Source organism: Salvelinus namaycush, chromosome 31 (genome assembly GCF_016432855.1).
Source record: "Salvelinus namaycush isolate Seneca chromosome 31, SaNama_1.0, whole genome shotgun sequence".
NCBI classification, from domain to species: domain Eukaryota; kingdom Metazoa; phylum Chordata; class Actinopteri; order Salmoniformes; family Salmonidae; genus Salvelinus; species Salvelinus namaycush.
Genome location: NC_052337.1, coordinates 14,919,276 through 14,941,611, shown reverse-complemented (window position 1 = coordinate 14,941,611; position 22,336 = coordinate 14,919,276). Strand labels below are relative to the sequence as shown.

At 41.1% G+C, this 22,336-nt stretch overlaps 1 protein-coding gene across 3 annotated transcripts in view; it reads right to left on the bottom strand.

Annotated features, from left to right (window-relative positions):
* LOC120026317 (transcription factor 7-like 1-B) overlaps positions 1–22,336 on the bottom strand; it is a 29,793-nt gene that overhangs the window by 5,980 nt on the left and 1,477 nt on the right. For all 3 annotated transcript variants that reach the window (XM_038971151.1, XM_038971150.1, XM_038971153.1), the window contains exon 3: positions 21,602–21,768. In XM_038971151.1, the coding sequence (XP_038827079.1) occupies positions 21,602–21,768 (167 nt within the window). The remainder of the gene's footprint in view (positions 1–21,601; positions 21,769–22,336) is intronic.

The window sequence follows — 22,336 nt, the reverse complement described above, 5'->3', positions numbered from 1 at the left end:
CACACACCCCCCCCAAGGCCCCAGGAAGTTCTGGCTGTGAGCTCTAACTGAAACCAGCTGTTAGAAATACCATACTGATGAAGCCTACACATATATACACACACTCTCCCTTTCTCTTTTTCTTTATCCCTGAACAATAAGGAGTTAGCTGCTCTATCATGAAGTCACTGCACAGCTGGAGGCTAAACATACTGCTTCTTATAAAACACCAAGACACAAACCACACACCAACACCCCCCACCCTCCTTAATTTAGCATAATAGGTTTCATAAGCAGTTTTGTAAACACTATTCACAATAAATAAAAAGCTGTAAACAGCAGTAGGTAGCATCATTTAGCTTTCTTTGTATGTTGCAAAAACATTTGATTGCAGAATACAACAGAATCCTTTTTGAAGTTCAGCGAGAGAAACAAAGGAATTTAAGTCCACGTCAGTTTCTCTCTGCAAACTAGTTAGGTAAAAAAATATATATATACACTACCGTTCAAAAGTTTGAGGTCACTTAGAAATGTCCTTGTTTTTGAAAGAAAAGCACATTTTTGTCCATTAAAATAACATCAAATTGATCAGAAATACAGTGTAGACATTGTTAATGTTGTAAATGACTATTGTAGCTGGAAACAGCTGATGTTTTATGGAATATCTACAGAGGCCCATTATCAGCAACCATCACTTCTGTGTTCCAATGGCACGTTGTGTTAGCTAATCCAAGTTTATCATTTTAAACGGCTAATTGATCATGAGAAAACCCTTTTGCAATTATGTTAGCACAGCTGAAAACTGTTGTGCTGATTAAAGCAGCAATAAAACTGTCCTTCTTTAGACTAGTTGAGTATCTGGAGCATCAGCATTTGTGGGTTCGTTTACAGGCTCAAAATGGCCAGAAACAAAATAACTTTTCTGAAACTCGTCAGTCTATTCTTGTTCTGAGAAATGAAGGCTATTCCAGGCGAGACATTGCCAAGAAACTGAAGATCTCGTACAACGCTGTGTACTACTCCCTTCACAGAACAGCGCAAACTGGCACTAACCAGAAAAGGAGGAGGAGCGGGAGACCCCGGTTCACAACTGAGCAAGAGGACAAGTACATTAGAGTGTCTAGTTTGAGAAACAGACGCCTCACAAGTCCTCAACTGGCAGCTTCATTAAATAGTACCCGCAATACACCAGTCTCAACGTCAACAGTGAAGAGGCGACTCAGGAACTCTGCCTAGGAGGCCAGAATCCCGCTGTCCAGTGTCTGTTCTTTTTTGCCCATCTTAATCTTTTATTTTTATTGGCCAGTCTGAGATATGGCTTTTTCTTTGCAACTCTGCCTAGAAGGCCAGCATCCCGGAGTCGCCTCTTCACTATCTTTCTCACATTGAGGGAGAGGTTGTTGTCCTGGCACCACACTGCCAGTTCTCTGACCTCCTCCCTATAGGCTGTCTCATCGTTGTCGGTGATCAGGCCTACCACTGTTGTGTCGTCAGCAAACTTAACAATGGTGTTGGAGTCGTGTTTGGCCACGCAGTCGTGGGTGAAGAGGGAATACAGGAGGGGACTAAGTACACACCCCGGAGGGGCCCCAGTGTTAATGTGGTTAAACGGATTGAAGTTTGCCTGCATTCAAGTCCCTGGCCACTAGGACCTCCGTTTCTGGGTGAGCATTTTCTTGTTTGCTTATGTCCTTATACAGTTGGTTGAGAGCGGTCTTAGTGCCAGCTTCGCTTTGTGGTGGTAAATAGACGGCTACAAATAATACAGACGAGAAGTCTCTTGGTAGATAGTGTGGTCGACACCTTATCATAAGGTACTCTACCTCAGGCGAGCAATACCTTGAGACTTATTTAATATTAGACATCGCGCACCAGCTGTTATTGACAAAAAGGACACACACACCCATCCCTCGTCTTACCAGAGGTAGCGTCTCTGTTCTGCCGGTGCATGGAAAATCCTGCCAGCTCTATATTGTCAGTTTCTTCGTTCAGCCACGTCTCGGTGAAACAGAAGATATTATAATTTTGAATGTCCCGTTGGTAGGATAATCTTAAATCGTAGGTCATCAATTTTATTTTCCAATGATTGTACGTTAGCAAGAAGAACGGATGGCAGTGGGAGTTTACTCGCTCGCCTCTGGATTCTCAGAAGGATCCCCAATCTGCATTTTTCCGGCATCTTTTCTTCACACAAAAGGTGTGGATCTGGGCCTGTTCCAGTGAAAGCAGGATATACATCTCATCGGACTCGTTAAAGGAAAACGTTTCTTCCAGTCCGCGGTGAGTAATCACTTTCCTGATGTCCAGAAGTTATTTTCATTCATAAGAGATGGCAGCAGCAACATTATCTACACAATAAGTTAAAAAATAAGATAAATTGCAGAATTGGTTGGGAGAATGTAAAACGTCAGCCATGTTCTTCGGCGCCATCTTCATATCTCCTGCCTAACTCTAAAGGCTTCTGCAAGCTTCCCATCCGAAACAGTTTATGCATATATTATGACGACATTTTGTGACGTTTTGGCATCAGGCAAGAATTTTTCCCTCGAGGCAAGCCAAAGTCTATGCCCCTTCGTTGGTGATTGGTCAACAGTAGGGACTCCTCAATTAAGTGTTTGTCGTCATTCAACGAGACATGACTCGTTTTCATGCACATTTCTTCACTTCACCAAACACGGAAGTTAAATCTAACATTGAGTGACTAAGATCTCCTCAGCAAAAACATCACAATTCATGACAGATTCCGAATTCTTAGATTAAGTCTAATTATTTTGTGTATACTGGCCACGGTGTCTCAAGACGGACAAACAGTACTACTGCCGCTTTTTATTGTTTTCAAGTTCTTTTCAAATGAAGGTCGAAGGTACACTATATATACACAAAAGTATGTGGACACCCCTTCAAATTAGCGGACTCTGCTATTTCAGCGACACCAGTTGCTGACAGGCGTTTAAAATCGAGCACACAGCCATGCAATCTCTATAGACAAACATTGACAGTAGAATGGCCTTACTGAAGAGCTCAGTGACTTTCAGCGTAGCAGTCATAGGATGCCACGTTTCCAAATGTCTGCACTGCTAGAGCTGCCCCGGTCAACTGTAAGTGCTGTTATTGTGAAGTGGAAACATCTTGGAGCAACAATGGCTCAGTGGTAGACCACACAAGCTCACAGAAAGGAACAAACGAGTGACGAAGCGCGTAAAAATCATCTGTCCTTGGTTGCAGCACTGACTGCCAAGTTCCAAACTGCCTCTGGAAGCAACATCAGCACAATAAATGTTCGTAAGGAGCTTCATGAAATGTGTTTCCATGGCCGAGCAGCCGCACACAAGTCTAAGAAGACCATGCAAAGTGCCAAGCGTCAGCTGGAGTGGTGTAAAGCACACCGCCATTGGACTCTGGAGCAGTGGAAACGCGTTCTTTGGAGTGATGAATCACTAATGCTCTCGTGGCTGAATGGAAGTCCACGCAGCAATGTTCCAACATCTAGTGGGAACCCTTCCCAGAAGAGTGGACGCTGGCCAGCAGGGAAGTTCTTGTCCCTTCACGCTCTAGCGACTCCTGTGGCGGGCCAGGCGCAATGCACGCTGACACGATCACCAGGTGTACAGTGTTTCCTCCGACACATTGGTGCAGCTGGCTTCCGGGTTAAGTGGGCATTGTCAAGAAGCAGTGCGGTTTGGCTGGGTTGTGTTTCGGAGGACGCACGGCTCTCGACCTTCGCCTCTCCCGAGTCCGTACGGGAGTTGCAGCGATGGGACAAGACTAACTACCAATTGGATACCATGAAAAATGGGGAGAAAATGGAGAAGGAAAGAAAAATAAGGAAAAAAGGGCGCATGTTAAAAGGGGAAAGGGTTCCTGAACAACTCTCCCTGGGTTTACAGTATCCATGGGAAACAGCTTTTCGGGTTTCCCTGGTCCTGGAGAGCTAGACTTAAAGATGCAGCCCGGGATCTTAAGCACAACAAATTTGCAACATATTGTACACTTTAAAAAAAATTGCCAGTATGATATGTTATTATAAATAATAATCATAGCAGGACGTAACATCATACGAAACAGATGTAGTACTTTTTTTTTTTTAACCGGGACCCATTTTGGCTCGTGAGCACCACTTTCAAAATTACTGGCTGAAATTATATAAAAGTTTTACTTCCAGTCCTGGAGAGGAGATATCTCCTTTTGTGACTGAATCTGATTTCACCCCTAGAGTTTTTGGTCCATATTTCGGTGAGGATAGATGGTATGCTATGGTTCAGCTAAACCAAATAAAATGTTATTGGTAAAATACACGTTTAACCGATGTTATGGCGGGTGTAGCGGAATGCTTGCGTTTCTAGCTCCAACAGTAAAGTAATATATAACAAGTAAAATCTAACAATTTGACAACAATACAGTCAAATCCAAAGTAATTAAGAATAAAAAAATATTTGGACGAGTAATGTCGGAGCGGCATAGACTAAGATACAGTAGAATAGAATACAGTATATACAGTTGAAGTCGGAAGTTTACATACACTTAGGTTGGAGTCATAAAGACTTGTTTTTCAACCACTCCACAAATTTCTTGCAAACAAACTATAGTTTTGGCAAGTCGGTTAGGACATCTACTTTGTGCGCGACACAAGTAATTTTTCCAACAATTGTTTACAGACATTATTTCACTTATAATTCACTGTATCACAATTCCAGTGGGTCAGAAGTTTACATACACTAAGTTGACTGTGCCTTTAAACAGCTTGGAAAATTCCAAAAAATGATGTCATGGCTTTAGAAGCTTCTGATTGACTCAAATGATGTCAATTAGCCTATTGGAGGTGTACCTGTGGATGTATTTCAAGGCCTACCTTCAAACTCAGTGCCTCTTTGCTTGACATCATGGGAAAATCAAAAGAAATCAGCCAAGACCTCAGAAAAAAAAATTGTAGACCTCCACAAGTCTGGTTCATCCTTGGGAGCAATTTCCAAACACCTGAAGGTACCACGTTCATCTGTACAAACAATAGTACGCAAGTATAAACACCATGGGACCACGCAGCCGTCATACCGCTCAGGAAGGAGACGCGTTCTGTCTCCTAGAGATGAACGTACTTTGGTGCGAAAAGTGAAAATCAATCACAGAACAACAGCAAAGGACCTTGTGAAGATGCTGGAGGAAACAGGTACAAAAGTATCTATATCCACAGTAAAACAGGTCATATCGACATAACCTGAAAGGTCGCTCAACAAGGAAGAAGCCACTGCACCAAAACCGACATAAAAAAGCCAGACTACGGTTTGCAACTGCACATGGGGACAAAGAGCGTACTTTCTGGAGAAATGTCCTTTGGTCTAATGAAACAAAAATAGAACTGTTTGGCCATAATGACCATCGTTATATTCGGAGTAAAAAGGGGGATGCTTGCAAGCCGAAGAACACCATCCCAACCGTGAAGTACACCATCCCAACCGTGAAGCACGGGGGTGGCAGTATCATGTTGTGGAGGTGCTTTGCTGCAGGAGGCACTTTACAAAATAGATGGCATCATGAGGGAGGAAAATTATGTGCATATATTGAAGCAACATCTCAAGACATCAGTCAGGAAGTTAAAGATTGGTTGCAAATGGGTCTTCCAAATGAACAATGACCCCAAGCATACTTCCAAAGTTGTAGCAAAATGGCTTAAAACGTCTTATGGCTGCAATCCCGGTAACGGGATCGATATCACAAAAACAAAAAAAAGTGCAGGGCGCCAAATTCAAAAAACAGAAATCTCATAATTAAAATTCCTCAGACATTCATGTGTCTTATATCATTTTAAAAGGTAATCTTGTTGTTAATCCCACCAAAGTGTCCGATTTCAAATAGGCTTTTCAGCGAAAGCACTACAAACGATTATGTTAGGTGACCACAAAACCACAATAAGCAGCCATTTTTCCAGCGAAAGATAGCTTTCACAAAAAGAGAGATAAAATGAATCACTAACCTTTGATTATTTTCATCAGATGACACTCATAGAACTTCATGTTACACAATACATGCATGTTTTGTTTGATTAAATTCATATTAATATAAAAAAATCTGAGTTTACATTGACGCGACTAGATTCACTAGTTGCAAAAACATCAAGTGACTTTACATAGCCACATCGTTTCAACAGAAATACTCATCATAAATATAGATGATAATACAAGTTATACACATGGAATTATAGATATACCTCTCCTTAATTCAACCGGTGTCAGATTTCAAAAAAACTTTACGGAAAAATAAACCATGCAATAATCTGAGACGGAGCTCAGAACAATAGCCAAATTAGCCGCCATGTTGGACTCAACAGAAACCAGAAAATACATGATAAATGTTTCCTTACCTTTGATGAACTTCATCAGAATGCAGTCCTAGGAATCCCAGGTCCACAATAAATGCTTGATTTGTTCGTTAATGTCCGTTATTTATGTCAAATTAGCTACTTTGGTTAGCGCGTTTGGTAAACAATTCCAAAGTCACAAAGCGCCTCCACTATAACGTGACGAAATGTCCAAAAAATCCGTAACAGTCAGTAGAAACATGTCAAACGATGTACTGAATCAATCTTTAGAATGTTGTTAACATACATGTTGAATAACGTTCCAACCGGAAAATTAAATTGACTTCAGAAGAGCGGTGAAACGGAGGTCCTCCTCATGTGAAGGCGCATGGTGAATGCGTGATCAGCCCGTGGAAGTGATTACTCATTCCTGTCTCCTTCGGCCCCCCTTCACATTAGATTCATCAGACAAAGTTCTATTGACTGTTGACATCTAGTGGAAGCCGTAGGAAGTGAAAACTCATCAATGACTCGCTGTGATTTCAATGAGAGCTTGGTTGAAAATTGGCACCCCCAGAAAAAATACAAACAGGAAGTGGAACTTCTCAGGTTTTTGCCTACCATGTGAGTTCTGTTATACTCACAGACATTAATTCAAACAGTTTTAGAAACTTCAGAGTGTTTTCTATCCAATATGAATAATAATATGCATATATTAGCAACTGGGAATGAGGAGCAGGCCGTTTAATACGGGCACCTCTGTGCACCTTTCATCCAAGCTACTCAATACTGCCCCTTCAGCCATAAGAAGTCAAGGACAACAAAGTCAAGGCATTGGAGTGGCCATCACAAAGCCCTTACCTCAATCCTATAGAACATTTGTGGGCAGAACTGAAAAAGCATGTGCGAGCAAGGAGGCCTATAAACCTGACTCAGTTACACCAGCTCTGTCAGGAGGAATGGGCCAAATTTCACCCAACTTATTGTGAGAAGCTTGTGGAAGGCTACCCGAAACGTTTGACCCAAGTTAAACAATTTAAAGGCAATGCTACCAAATACTAATTGAGTGTATGTAAACTTCTGACCCACTGGGAATGTGATGAAAGAAATAAAAGCTGAAATAAATCATTGTCTCTACTATTATTCTGACATTTCACATTCTTCAAATAAAGTGGTGATCCTAACTGACCTAAGACATGGAATTTTTACTAGGATTAAATGTCTGGAATTGTGAAAAACTGAGTTTAAATGTATTTGGCTAAGGTGTATGTAATTTTCCGACATCAACTGTACATAAGAGATGAGTAATGCAAAATAAGTAAACATTATTAAAGGGACTAGTTCTCATTATTTAAGTAGCCAGTGCAAATTGAAATGGTTTAGGGTGTCAGGTAAGGTAGAGGTGATATGATCCTTGACTAGTCTCTCAAAGCATTTCATGATGACAGAAGTGAGTGCTACGTGGCAATAGTCATTTAGTCGTTACCTTTGCTTTCTTGGGTACAGGAACAATGGTGGCCATCTTGAAGCATGTGGGGACAGCAGACTGGGATAGGGAGAGATTGAATATGTCCGTAAACACACCAGCCAGCTGGTCTGCGCATGCTCTGATGCGGCTAGGGATGCCGTCTGGGCCAGCAGCCTTGCGAGGGTTAACAAGCTTAAAATGTCTTACGTTGGCCACAGAGAAGGAGAGCCCACATTCCTTGGTAGCGGGCCGCTTTTGTGGCACTGTGCTGTCCTCAATGCAGGCGAAGGCGTTTAGCTTGTCCGCAAGACGTCGGTGTCCGTGACTAGGCTGGTTTCCCCTTTGTTGTCCGTGATTGTCTGTAGACCCTGCCAAATACGTCTTGTGTTGAATTGCGACTCCACTGTCTCTATACTGACGTTTTGCCTGTTTGATTGCCTTACGGAGGGAATAACTACACTGTTTGTATTTGGCCATATTCCCAGTCACCTTGACATGAGTAAATGCAGTGGTTCACGCATTCAGTTTTGCACAAATGCTTCCATCTATCCACGGTTTCTGGTTAGGGTAGGTTTAAATAGTCAGAGTGGGTACAACATCTCCTATACACTTCATGAGAAACTCAGTCACTGTATCAGTGTATCCATCAATGTTATTCTCAGAGGGTACACGGAACATATCCCAGTCAACATGATCGAAACAATCTTGAAGTGTGGATTCCGATTGGTCAGCCCAGCCTTGAATAGTCGCTAGCACGGGTACTTCCTGTTTGAGTTTCTGCCTATAGGAAGGGAGGAGCAAAATGGAGTTGTGATCAGATTTGCCGAAGGGAGGGCAGGGGTGGGCTATGTAGGCATCTCGGAAGTTGGAGTTGCAGTGGTCGAGTGTTTCAGCAGCTCGAGTACTACAGTCAATGTGTTGATAGAACTTCGGCAGCGGTTTCCTCAAAATGTCTTTGTTAAAATCCACAACAAAAATAAATACGGCCTCAGGATATGTGGTTTCCAGCTTGCATAAAGTCCAGTGAAGGTCTTTGAGGGCTGTCGTGGTATCGGCTTGAGGGGGGAATATACACGGCTGTGACTATAACCGAAGATAATTCTCTCTTCGGAGGTAACACGGTCGGTATTTGATTGCGAGATATTGTAGGTCGGGTGAACAAAAGTACTTGAGTTCCTGTATGTTATCACAATCACACCATGAGTAGTTGATCATGAAACATACACCCCCGCCCTCCTTCCCAGAGAGATATTTATTCCTGTATGCGCGATGAACTGAGAACCCACCTATACGGACTCAGACAGTACATCCCGAGAGAGCAATGTTTCCGTGAAACAGAGTGTGTTACAATTCCTGATGTGTCATTGGAAGGAAATCCTTCCAGATAAGTCCACTCCGAACACCTCTTCTCCTCTGGCGATGTTTTGGATCAGCCTCTGGAATCGGTTAACCTGTCTAACCCCCCCACACATTCCACTGAAAAGGCAGCGCGCGAAATTCAAAAAATATTTTTTTGAAATATTTAACTTTCACACATTAACAAGTCCAATACAGCAAATGAAAGATAAACATCTTGTGAATCCAGCCAACATGTCCGATTTTTTTAATGTTTTACAGCGAAAACACCACGTATATTTATGTTAGCTCACCACCAAATACAAAAAAGCACAGACATTTCTTTCACAGCACAGGTAGCTTGCACAAAACCCCCAAATAGAGATAGAATTAGTCACTAACCAAGAAACAACTTCATCTGATGACAGTCTTAAAACATGTTATACAATAAATCTATGTTTTGTTCGAAAAATGTGCATATTTCAGGTATAAATCATAGTTTTACATTGTAGCTGCAATCACAAATATCACCAAAGCAGCTAGAACAATTACAGAGACCAACGTGAAATACCTAAATACTCATCATAAAACATTTATGAAAAATACATGGTGTACAGCAAATGAAAGATAAACATCTTGTGAATCCAGCCAATATTTCAGATTTTTTAAGTGTTTTACAGCGAAAACACAATATAGCATTATATTAGCTTACCACAATAGCCAAAAACACAACCCATTTATCAGCAGCAAAAGTTAGCGATCGCAAAAAAACAGAAAAAGATATATAATTTTTCACTAACCTTGACAAACTTCATCAGATGACAGTCCTATAACATCAGGTTATACAATACACTTATGTTTTGTTCGAAAATGTGCATATTTAGAGCTGAAATCCGTGGTTATACATTGTGAAAACGTAGCAACTTTTCCCAGAATCTCCGGATATATTTCTGACACTCACCTAATCTGACCAAAGAACTCATCATAAACTTTACTAAAAAATACATGTTGTACAGCAAATGAAAGATACACTAGTTCTTAATGCAATCGCCGTGTTAGAATTCTAAAAATAACTTTAGTACGACATACAGCTTACGTTATAGCGAGACAGCGCCTGCAATGAGGGCGGAAAATAGTACTAAACATTTTCCACAGAAATACGAAATAACATCATAAATGGTTCCTACTTTTGCTGAGCTTCCATCAGAATCTTGTACAAGGGGTCCTTTGTCCAGAACAATCGTTGTTTGGTTTTAGAATGTCCTTTTCTCCTGTCGAATTAGCAACCAAAGCTAGCCAAGTGGCGCGAAGCTGTCCATCTTCACCAAACGCAGAGAACGGAAAAAGCCAAAACTCCCGATAAACTTTCAATAATCTGATAAAACTATATTGAAAAAAACATACTTTACGATGATATTATCACATGTATCAAATAAAATCAAAGCCGGAGATATTAGCCGTCTATAACGAAAGCTTTTCAGAAGGCAATCCAGGGTTCCTTCCCGCGCCTTGCTGAACAAAGGAAATAGTGGTCACGTCATTCCAAGAGCTCTTGTTCGACCTCAGATCAAGCTAGACACCCCATTCCACCTCTCACTGCCTCTTGACATCTAGTGGAAGGCGTATGAAGTGCATGTATATCCATAGATTTCAAGCAAATGAATAGGAAGGCCCTGGAACAGAGCCTCGATTTCAGATTTTTCACTTCCTAACAGGAAGTTTGCTGCACAATGAGTTCGGTTTTACTCACAGATATAATTCAAACGGTTTTAGAAACTTGAGTGTTTTCTATCCAATAGTAATAATAATATGCATATTGTACGAGCAAGAATTGAGTACGAGGCAGTTTAATTTGGGAACGATTTTTTACAAAGTGAAAATAGCGCCCCCCTATCCCAAAGAAGTTAAACTGCCTTGGGGGGTACGAACAAAGGATCCAATTCGAGAAAGTCGTATTCCTGGTCATAATGCTGGTGAGTTACCGCCGCTCTGATATCCAAAAGTTATTCCCGGCTGTACGTAATAACACAAAAAAAATCTGGCCTAATAATCTAAGAAATAACACATACAGTCGTGGCCAAAAGTTGAGTGACACAAATATTAATTTTCACAAAGTCTGCTGCCTCAGTTTGTATGATGGCAATTTGCATATACTCCAGAATGTTATGAAGAGTGATCAGATGAAATGCAATATATTGCAAAGTCCCTCTTTGCCATGCAAATAAACTGAAACCGCCAAAAAACATTTCCACTGCATTTCAGCCCTGCCACAAAAGGACCAGCTGACATCATGTCAGTGATTCTCTTATTAACACAGGTGAGTGTTGACAAGGACAAGGCTGGAGATCACTCTGTCATGCTGATTGAGTTCGAAAAACAGACTGGAAGCTTCAAAAGGAGGGTGGTGCTTGGAATCATTGTTCTTCCTCTGTCAACCATGGTTACCTGCCAGGAAACACGTGCCGTCATCATTGTTTTGCAAAAAAAGGACTTCACAGGCAAGGATATTGCTGCCAGTAAGATTGCACCTAAATCAACCATTTATCGGATCATCAACAACTTCAAGGAGAGTGGTTCAATTGTTGTGAAGAAGGCTTCAGGGCGCCCAAGAAAGTCCAGCAAGCGCCAGGACCATCTCCTAAAGTTGATTCAGCTGCGGAATCGGGGCAACACCAGTACGGAGCATGCTCAGGAATGGCAGCAGGCAGGTGTGAGTACATTAGCACGCACAGTGAGGCGAAGAATTTTGGAGGATGGCCTGGTGTCAAGAAGGGCAGCAAAGAAGCCACTTCTCTACAAGAAAAACATCAGGGACAGACTGATATTCTGCAAAAGGTACAGGGATTGGACTGCTGAGGACTGGGGTAAAGTCATTTTCTCTGATGAATCCCCTTTCTGATTGTTTTGGGCATCCAGAAAAAAGCTTGTCCGGAGAAGGTGAGCGCTACCATCAGTCCTGTGTCATGCCAACAGTAAAGCATCCTGAGACCATTCCTGTGTGGGGTTGCTTCTCAGCCAAGGGAGTGTGCTCACTCACAATTTTGCCTAAGAACACAGCCATGAATAAAGAACGGTACCAACACATCCTGGATGGTTGGGAGAGCAACTTCTCCCAACCATCCAGCAAAAGTTTGGTGACGAACAATGCCTTTTCCAGCAGGATGGAGCACCTTGCAATTAGGCAAAAGTGATAACTAAGTGGCTCGGGGAACAAAACATCAATATTTTGGGTCCATGGCCAGGAAACTCCCCAGACCTTAATCCCATTGAGAACTTGTGGTCAATCCTCAAGAGGCGGGTGGACAAACAAAAACCCACAAATTCTGACAAACTCCAAGAATTGATTATGCAAAATGGGCTGCCATCAGTCAGGATGTGGCCCAGAAGTTAATTGACAGCATGCCAGGGCGGATTGCAGAAGTCTTGAAAAAGAAGGGTCAACACTGCAAATATTGACTCTTTGCATCAACTTCATGTAATTGTCAATAAAAGCCTTTGACACTTATGAAACACTTGTAATTACACTTCAGTATTCCATAGCAACATCTGACAAGAATATCTAAAGACACTGAAGCAGCAAACTTCGTGGAAATTAATATTTGTGTCACTCAACTTTTGGCCATGACTGTACAAAAACAAAATATTGTAAAGTTGCCTAGGAGCTAGAAGCACGAAGCACGGCTGCACTATCTGTCGGTGCCATTTCTGGCTATTCTACAGTTAACCATTTAAATGTAATGACAAAATGTTGATTTCCGCCTAAATAGATATACCCAAAAGTTACTGCTATTCATGTGTAATTGCATGATTCTGACATGCCAAAACTTGGTATATTTGGAAAGAAGACATCTGTGAGATGAGGAAATAAGATAGGAAGATCAGAAGATAGGAGTTACATAGTTCAGAATACACAAGATCACGCACACACAAAATAACCGTTTATTTTTTTTATTTTGAAAGTCATCTTTCAATGACAATCTATTGGTGAATTGATTCCCAGAGCTGTAAACACATTAGATGGCTTCCACAACATGTGAACAATCAGGAAAAAAAACTGGATTGATAGACCTAAACTAAAAATGGACAGATGGTGTTAGGTGTGGTCACAGGACGTTTTCGAAGTGTCCCTAAACCTCTCCAAAGTGGCATATATTGGTATTTTCTTCTTGAACTGCACTGTTGGTTAAGGGCTTGTAAGTAAGCATTTCACGGTAAAGTCTACACTTGTTGTAGTCGGCGCATGTGACAAATAAAGTTTGATTTGATTTGTCTGTAAATAAGACAATTCCAGTGCCATTACATATTTGCAATCCCTAAATGCTATTTGTTCAGCGTAAAAACACAATTTCTACCATATCAACCTCACTTAAACATTGTGGTGGTGTTATGGGTTATCCAGAGTACATTCAAGTGTCCTTTCAACCTCTCCAAAGTGTCCGAATGTGGTAATTGCACTGTGGATGTGCCTAAAAGTTATTGTTCACTATAAAAACAAAATCTCTACAACACCAACATCTCTCAAACACTGTGGTAGTGTCGGGGGACATACAGGGCATATCCAAGTGTTTTTTAACCTTCCAAAGTGCCTGAAAGTTTAGCCTAGGCATATCCAATGTATTGGTCCCACATACAAATGAACTGTTTACAAAAACAATATAAAAGCAACAGATACACAAGTTCCAGTCAAAACTTTGGACACACCTACTCATTCCTGGATTTTCTTTATTTTTTTACATAGTAAAATAATAGTGACAACATCAAAACTATGAAATAACACATATGGAATCATGTAGTAACAAAAACAAAAGTGTTAAACAAATCAAAATATATTTTATATTTGAGATTCTACAAAGTAGCCAACCTTTGCCTTGATGACAGCTTTGCACACTTGACATTCTCTCAGCCAGCTCCATGAGGTAGTCACATGGAATGCATTTCAATTAACAGGTGTGCCTTATTAAAAGTTAAGGAAAGAGATTCCACAAATTAATGCATTTGAGACAATCAGTTGTGTTGTGACAAGGTATGAGCGGTATACAGAAGATAGCCCTATTAGGTAAAAGACTAAATCCATATTATGGCAAGAACAGCTCAAATAAGCAAAGAGAAACGACAGTCCATCATTATTTTAAGACATGAAGGTCAGTCAACACGGAGCATTTCAAGAACTTGCAGTCACAAAAACCATTGCGCGCTATGATGAAACTGGCTCTCATGAGGACCGCCACAGGAAAGGAAGACCCAGAGTTACCTCTGCTGAAGAAGATAAGTTCATTAAAGTTACCAGCCTAAGAAATAGTCGAATTGCTGCAAAGAAACCACTACTAAAGCACAACAATAAAAAGAAGAGACTTACTTGGGCCAAGAAACACAAACAATGAACATTAGACCAGTGGAAATCTGTCCTTTGGTCTGATGAGTAAAAATGTGCGATTTTTGCTTCCAACCGCCGTGTCATTGTGAGAGACAAAGTAGGTGAAAGGATGATCAACGCATGTGTGGTTCCCACCGTGAAGCATGGAGGTGGTGGTGTGATGGTGCCACTGTCTGTGATTTATTTAGAATTCAAGGCACACTTAACCAGCATGGCTACCACAGCATTCTGCAGCGATACGCCATCCAATCTGGTTTGCGCTTAGTGGGACTATCATTTGTGTTTCAAAGGGACAATGACCCAAAACACCTCCAGGCGGTGTAAGGGCTATTTGTCCAAGAAGGAGAGTGATCGAGTGCTGCATCAGATGACCTGGCCTCCACAATCACCCGACCTCAACCTAATTGAAATGGTTTGGGATGAGTTGGACGGCAGAGTGAAGGAAAAGCAGCCAACAAGTGCTCAGCATATGTGGGAACTCCTTCAAGACTGTTGGAAAAGCATTCCAGGTGAAGCTGGTTGAGAGAATGCCAACAGTGTGCAAAGCTGTCATCAAGGCAAAGGGTGGCTAATTTGAATAATCTCAAATATAACATTTGTTTGATTTGTTTAACACTTTTTTGGTTAATACATGATTCTATATGTGTTATTCCATAATTTTGATGTCTTCACTATTACTCTATAACGTAGAAAATTGTAAAAATAAAGAAAACCCTTGACTGAGTAGGTGTGTCCAAACTTTTTACTGATACTGTACATAAAAAACGGACTTGGTTACACACGTGTCCTTCACAAAAAAAGGTGCAAAAATAGAAATAAGCTTTACTATTTACAAATGGCAGTCGTGCTTGTTTTACATCCCAGGTGTAGATGATTAGACTTCACTTTCACCGTAGCTTGTGCATGTCGTGAGTCTTTGAAGCAGTCCCTCTCTACCAGGAAACAAAAAGCAAACTGGCATTTCGGACAGAAGATCTGGCATTTTACCCTCCACCCTTGTTTTGTGCAATGCTTGTAGATTTTCCTTTGGTCATGTGTGTTAGATAGTGGCGCTTACCTTGAGTGTGTGGTCTTGTGATGGTTGTGAGGTTGCTTTGGGCCCCCAATTCCGCTATTTCCAACACCAGCTGCTCTCGGAAGGCCAACTGGGAAAGAGGAGCTTGACCTTTTGCTTTGGCCATATGCTTGTGGAGAATGAAACTATTTACTGTAGCAATGTCCACAAAGTGTTAAAAAAAAAAAAAAAATCTACCACTTCCTGGTCTTGTGGAAGACCTGGTAGTAGCCTATCAGAACATCAGATAGGTCGACACCCCCCACGATAGCATTGTAGTCCTTCACAGAAACAGGAATTGGGATATTCTTCCTTTTTCATCCTCCTTGAGACATGGTTGTTATTGAATGCCTTATGCTGTGTGGTGAGTATGGTTACTTCCCTAGTGATCTTCCATTTCACAAAAAGCAGCTTGTTAGTCCTGATTGACCGTATGGTCCCCCTCTCTGCTGTCTTTGTCATGTTATTTACCTTGGTCTTGGGGAAACCAATTCTGTTAGGATGAATGGTGCCACAAGACATTATTTTCTTTTTCAAGAGGTCTATTAAAGTGGATGTGGAACCATCAGATGGGGTGATTGACACAGCAGGTGTAGATGTTGACCGGCGGCGGCGCTTGCTGGGGAGGGATGGCTTCCAAATGTCATCATCCAAATCCTCTGATTCCTCCACTCTGTTGTGAATTAAATAAATGGATATATTGTTGAAGACACAGAATTACAGTTGACTATATTTATAAAATATTACTGTAAAGTAAACACACTAAGCCTAAACTGTATCTATACAGTGACTCACATAGGTGTGAAGTACACAAAATGCAAACAGTGAGAACCACAAATAAACAATGGCTAGGAGAGTTTAGTGGCCTCTCCAAAGTTACAAGGATGAAACTTAGAACAGTGAACTAATATGAAACATAGGCCTATGTAACAAGTCATTTCTATGTAAACTAAATCCAAAGCACAAATAGCAGATCCAAAGCACAAATAGCAGAAAACTTATCAAAAATTAAATGCATTTCGTAAATTATCGATATAAAGTCATGAAAATAATTTACTTACAGGGCTAAAAGTGGATCCAATCCTTCTAGAAAGCAATCTTCCTCGGCTGAGTCGAAATAATCGTCGCCCAAATCGCTCCCCTGATCCGAGATCGGTATACATAGCTGCCTTTTTTCGAGCTTCGTGTTCGATATTCTAAATCCCCCCCCCCTTTTTTCTTCATTGAGAAGCGATATTTTATGCTAAAGCGATGAAATTATAGAGAGGAAATCTGTTTACAATGTAATGTAGCGTGCTCGGTGTGTCTCGTCTCTGAGCCAGGTAGCAATAGTTTGCATTACGCATAAAAGGTTCTAGGCCTTGCTTTGTCCCACCCAGGCCAACGGCATATCCCTGAAAAGCTTATCCCATTGGCTACAAGACTGTCAAGGTGCCATAGTGGCCCTGTGTAATGGATGCCTACGGCATGTAAGCAGGTGACGTCATATTTTTGATGAGCAAAGAGTCACTTGGTGGACATTCGATGTTGCCATTAAGTCATACATCATTAGATAACATTGGTAATAGGCTAGATTTGTTCCTACCAACCTAAGGATTAATTTCATACCCCCATGTAGCTATAGGTCAAACACAGACCAAATGGAAGCTTACCTTGTAAGATGTTTGCTGTTTGATGAAAACATTGTGTAAAATAAACATTTTGACTCTCGGGGCTGGTGATCAATAACAGTATGTCACAGACTGACAAATAAGACATCATCATGATCTGCAGAGTCCCGGCTCTCAGTGGTGTGAATCGACGTATTCTGTGTTTATTTCGTTTATGCTCCACAGCGCTAACAGGAATGTAGGTAGCAACTATCTTGAAATTAGGTCATTGGCTTGGCCTGCCCTTAAACATTCGTATGCCCATATATTGTAGTAAGTCAAATCAAAGTTTATTTGTCACGTGCGCCAAATACAACAGGTGTAGACTTTACAGTGAAATGCTTACTTACAGGATCTAACCAATAGTGCAAAAAAGGTATTAGGTGAACAATAGGTAAGTAAAGAAATAAAACAGCAGCAAAAAGACAGGCTATATACAGTAGCAAGGCTACATATAGACACCGGTTAGTCAGGCAGATTGAGGTCACACCAAATATTTTAAGGCACAGATCAATAACCAAGATACTCAGCTTTCTGCAGACACCCTGCTTTTGCAGCTAGGGGCTACCGTTCTCATTGAACTGAATTGAATAAAAAATTAAAAATCTAATAGGCTCCCCAAATATGGGGACTTTAAATTTAAGTAGGGATGCATGATATCAGAATCGGACGATATTAGCCAAAAATGCCAACATCGGACCAATGTCTAGTTTAACACCGATGTCAAAGCTGACATGCAAACCTATATAACGTTAGGTAGATGACGTAATGACGCCACGAAAAATACAATGCTACACGCGCAACACAGTATTCCTAACCTGGCCCACAATGTCTGCTGTGTGGATCTACTTTGAAGTTTCAAAGGAAGATAACAAAAAGGCCATATGCAACATTTGTGCTGCTATTATTTCCTGAGGGGAGAAAGTGAAATCTTTCAATACCACAAACCTAATTACTCATTTGAAAGTGCATCACCCCCAGACGTTCAGCAACTACCTAGAACAAAAGCAGAAAAAAAACTAAGTGCACACTTCCAACAACTAAACAAGTTCAAGTTGAGCAGTCATTTGAAAGAGTAAGAACATTTCAGCGAGACACCTCAAAGGTAAAATCCATTAACGCCAAGATAATGGAATTCATTGCCCTTGACAATCAACCGTTCTCTGTCGTGGATGGTGTTGGCTTTCGCCGACTGGTCGGGCACCTCGAGCCCCGGTACACACTACCAAGCAGGCACTATTTTTCAGATGTTGCCCTACCGGAGTTACACAGTATCGTTGAAACGCACATTCATGAGCTACTTGCTATGGGCATCACTGCTATTAGTTTCACAACTGACATTTGGACCATCGATATCAGCCCCATGAGCATGCTGAGTCTAACAGCACAGTGGGTCGACAAGGATTTCGTACTGAGGAAAGCCTTATTGCATGCTCGAGAATGTGCTGATTCTCATACTGCTGCTGCCATTTCAATGGCATTTGAGAACATGTTAGAAACTTGGAAACATGAAAACACTAGCTAGCTCCATTTGTACAACTGACTGGAGAAATAAGCTCATCAACTGCACCTGGAGCAGATGTGACACCCTCTGTCATGGCATTGAAACGCCTGCTCAACAAAACTTGCAAAAGTACTCTACTAGAGGCTGTGAACAAGTAACTTGTGTCATTCTCTCCGAGCCTCTTTACTGTGTTGCCAGCATGCTCGATGCTAGGTACAAGGACCGCTACTTCGATGCAGACAAGAAACAGGGTTTACGTGACACAGCTGGACAAGATGGAAACGGACACAGTGACAGTGCGCACTGAAGAGACCCGCTGACAGAAGAGGCCACGGACAGACAGAGCTGAAACTTCACTGCTTGACATGTATGATGACATCCTGGTTGAGAATGAAACGATTGAACAAATTAACAACGAAACAGCACAGCTAGTAAGTGAAAGAAATAGGTTTTGATTATGTTTTACTGGTAATGGGGACATGTGTAAATGGCAACAAAATAATGTTTTGGTCAGTGTTTGTTTTAACTATAACTGTACTAGAATGCTAAAAAGGCAGCAAAAAAAAATATTATCGGGTATCGGTCAAAAATGTCATAATGGTGCATCCCTACATTTAAGGGGTTAACATTAGTATGTTTATCTTCTCTCAGACAGAGAAGTGGGCATCTCTATCACCATCTAATAGGGGAGGAAGGCTGGGGGAGGAGGAAGGAGTATCAACCACTGTGTGGGGATGATCTCCTATTGAGAACAGTATTAGGTCCATTCAGCTTCTCCACCTCCTCCTAATGACAACAATATCCCATTAATACCTGGGGAGGGGAATGCAAAGGCAGGCAGACAGGGTGTGTGTGTGGAGTTAATGTATACAAAAAAAGAGCAACTACTACCAGTTGTGTTGAAGGGAAACATTTCCACATCAGACTTAGATCGGAATGTTAGCTTTTTGTCTACTTACACATACACGATTCAGAGTGAAGATACCCGATTTCAAGTTTTCATAACTATCGGTAATCTGCCTTTTTGGATGTCGATTATGGCCGATTACATTGCAATCCATGAGGAAACTGCGTGGCAGGCCGACCACCTCTTACACCAGTGTAGCGTCAAAATGACCTTGTGGCTGCAAGGAGCCAAGATAAGTTGCTAGCTAGCATTAAACTTATCGTATAAAAAAATATAAAAAATCTTCACATATTCACTAGTTATCATCAACCATGTGTGGTTATTACTAGGTTAACTAGCTTGTCCTGCTTTGCATATAATCAATGCGGGGGCCTGTTAATTTATCATCGAATCACAGCCTACTTCAACTTCGCCAAACAGGAGATGATTTAACAAAAGCGCATTCGTGAAAAAAGCACGTAAGTTGCACAAATGCACCTAACCATAAACATCAATGCCTTTCTTAAAATCAACACACAGAAGTATATTTTTTTAAACCTGCATATTTAGTTAAAATAAATGCATGTTAGCAGGCAATATTAACTAGGGAAATTGTGTCACTTCTCTTGCGTTCAGTGCAAGCCGAGTCAGGGTATATGCAACAGTTTGGGCCGTCTGGCTCGTTGCAAACTGTGTTTCTTCCTAACAAAGACCGTAATTAATTTGCCAGAATTGTACATAATTATGACATAACATTGAAGGTTGTGCAATGTAACAGCAATATTTAGACTTAGGGTTGCCACCCGTTCCGACAAAATACAGAATGGTTCCGTACTTCACTGAAAGAATAAACGTTTTGTTTGCGAAATTATAGTTTCCGGATTTGACCATATTAATAACCAAAGGCTCGTATTTCTGTGTGTTTATTGTAATTAAGTCTATGATTTGATATTTGATAGAACAGTCTGACTGAGTGGTGGTAGGCAGCGGCAGGCTCGTAAGCATTCATTAAAACAGCACTTTACTGAGTTTGCGAGCAGCTCTTAGCAATGCTTGAAGCACAGCGCTGTTAATGACTTCAAGCCTATCAACTCCTGAGATTAGGCTGGCAATACTAAAGTGCCTATAAGAACATCCAATAGTCAAATGTGTATGAAATACAAATGGTATAGAGATAAATAGTCGACGCGTCATAATTCCTATAACTACAACCTAAAACTTCTTAAACTGGGAATATTGAAGAACTGGGAATATTAAACCACCAGCTTTCATATGTTCTCATGTTCTGAGCAAGGAACTTAAACGGTAGCTTTTTTACATGGCACATATTGCACTTTTACTTTCATCTCCAACACTGTGTTTTTGCAATATTTAAACCAAATTGAACATTTCATTATTTATTTGAGACTAAATAGATTGTTATGTATTATGTTAAAATAAAAGGGTTCATTGTTCATTCAGTATTGTTGTAATTGTAATTATTCCAAATATATATAAAAAACTGATGATTAATCGGTATCGGCTTTCTTTGGTCCTCCAATAATCGGTATCGGCATTGAAAAATCATAATCGGTCGACCGCTAGCCTCAATCCCAAAACACAGAAAGGAAACAAACAAAAAAACAACATTAGCTACAACTGTAGCAGAGTTACACATGGATGGTGATGAAATACTGTAGCCTCTCTCTCCCCCCTCGCTCACTCTGTCACACACATTCCAGCAACAGTGGTTTATCAGGGCTGTGTCGAGGCCTGTCTGCTGCGGTAGTGTCAGTGTGTTAACACACCATTAATCGCTATGAGATACATCACACTGCTCAGAGTCAGAGCGCACACACACACAACTCATCATTCACTGTCCCTTATAACACACTTATAACAGACATCCCACACAGTCGATACACACACCGCCAGACACCACACACAGACCATACACCACACACAGACCATACACCACACAGACAGCTATGTTAGTACAGCAGCCTTACTTGCAAAAATTATAAGAACAATAACAGTGGCCGTATGTGATGCATGTTCCTGCGTGCATGTGACTGACTCACCGTCCTGGCGCCGGGTGAGAGGACTCCCGGAGAAAGGTAGGGGTTGCCAAGGTTCCCCAAGTGTCCCAGGTTGGCTAGGCTACCCAGGTCAGGGATCATCAGTAAAGGATAGCCAGCGTACAGAGATGCCTTGAACAACCCACTGTCGTGTTGCTGTCTCCTCAGAGCTGGGAGAGAGGGAGAGAGAGACACTGTATATAGACATATTGACATTTGAAATGTCTTTATTCTTTTGGAACTTCTGAGAGTGTAATGTTTACTGTTAATTTTCATTTATTTAACTTTTGTTTATTATCTACTTCACTTGCTTTGGCAAGGTTAACATATGTTTCCCATGTCAATAGATCCCTTAATTGAATTGAAAAAAATTGAGACAGAGTTAACTTCAACAACCACTGACCAACTGCCTCCTCAGAGCTGGGGGATAGACTAGGGATGGGTTGTTGTCAATCTATTATAATCTGTTTAGTTGCTTTGTTAGCATGTAAGACAGTGACTTCTCTTGTCAACAGGGCTCATTGAATTGAGAGAGAAAGGGAGGGTGTGGGAGATAGGGGGGGGAAATGAGGCTGGAGAGAGGAGGATTCTGGAGGAAGAACTGAGCGATTTCCACTAGATGTTCCAGCTGCAAAGTCATAATTGGCTATAACACAAAAATGTATATAATCAAACATTTGCTTGTTGGTCTTAATTTAAGTTTAGGCATTCGGTTTTGCAGTGTGTTTAAGGTTATGT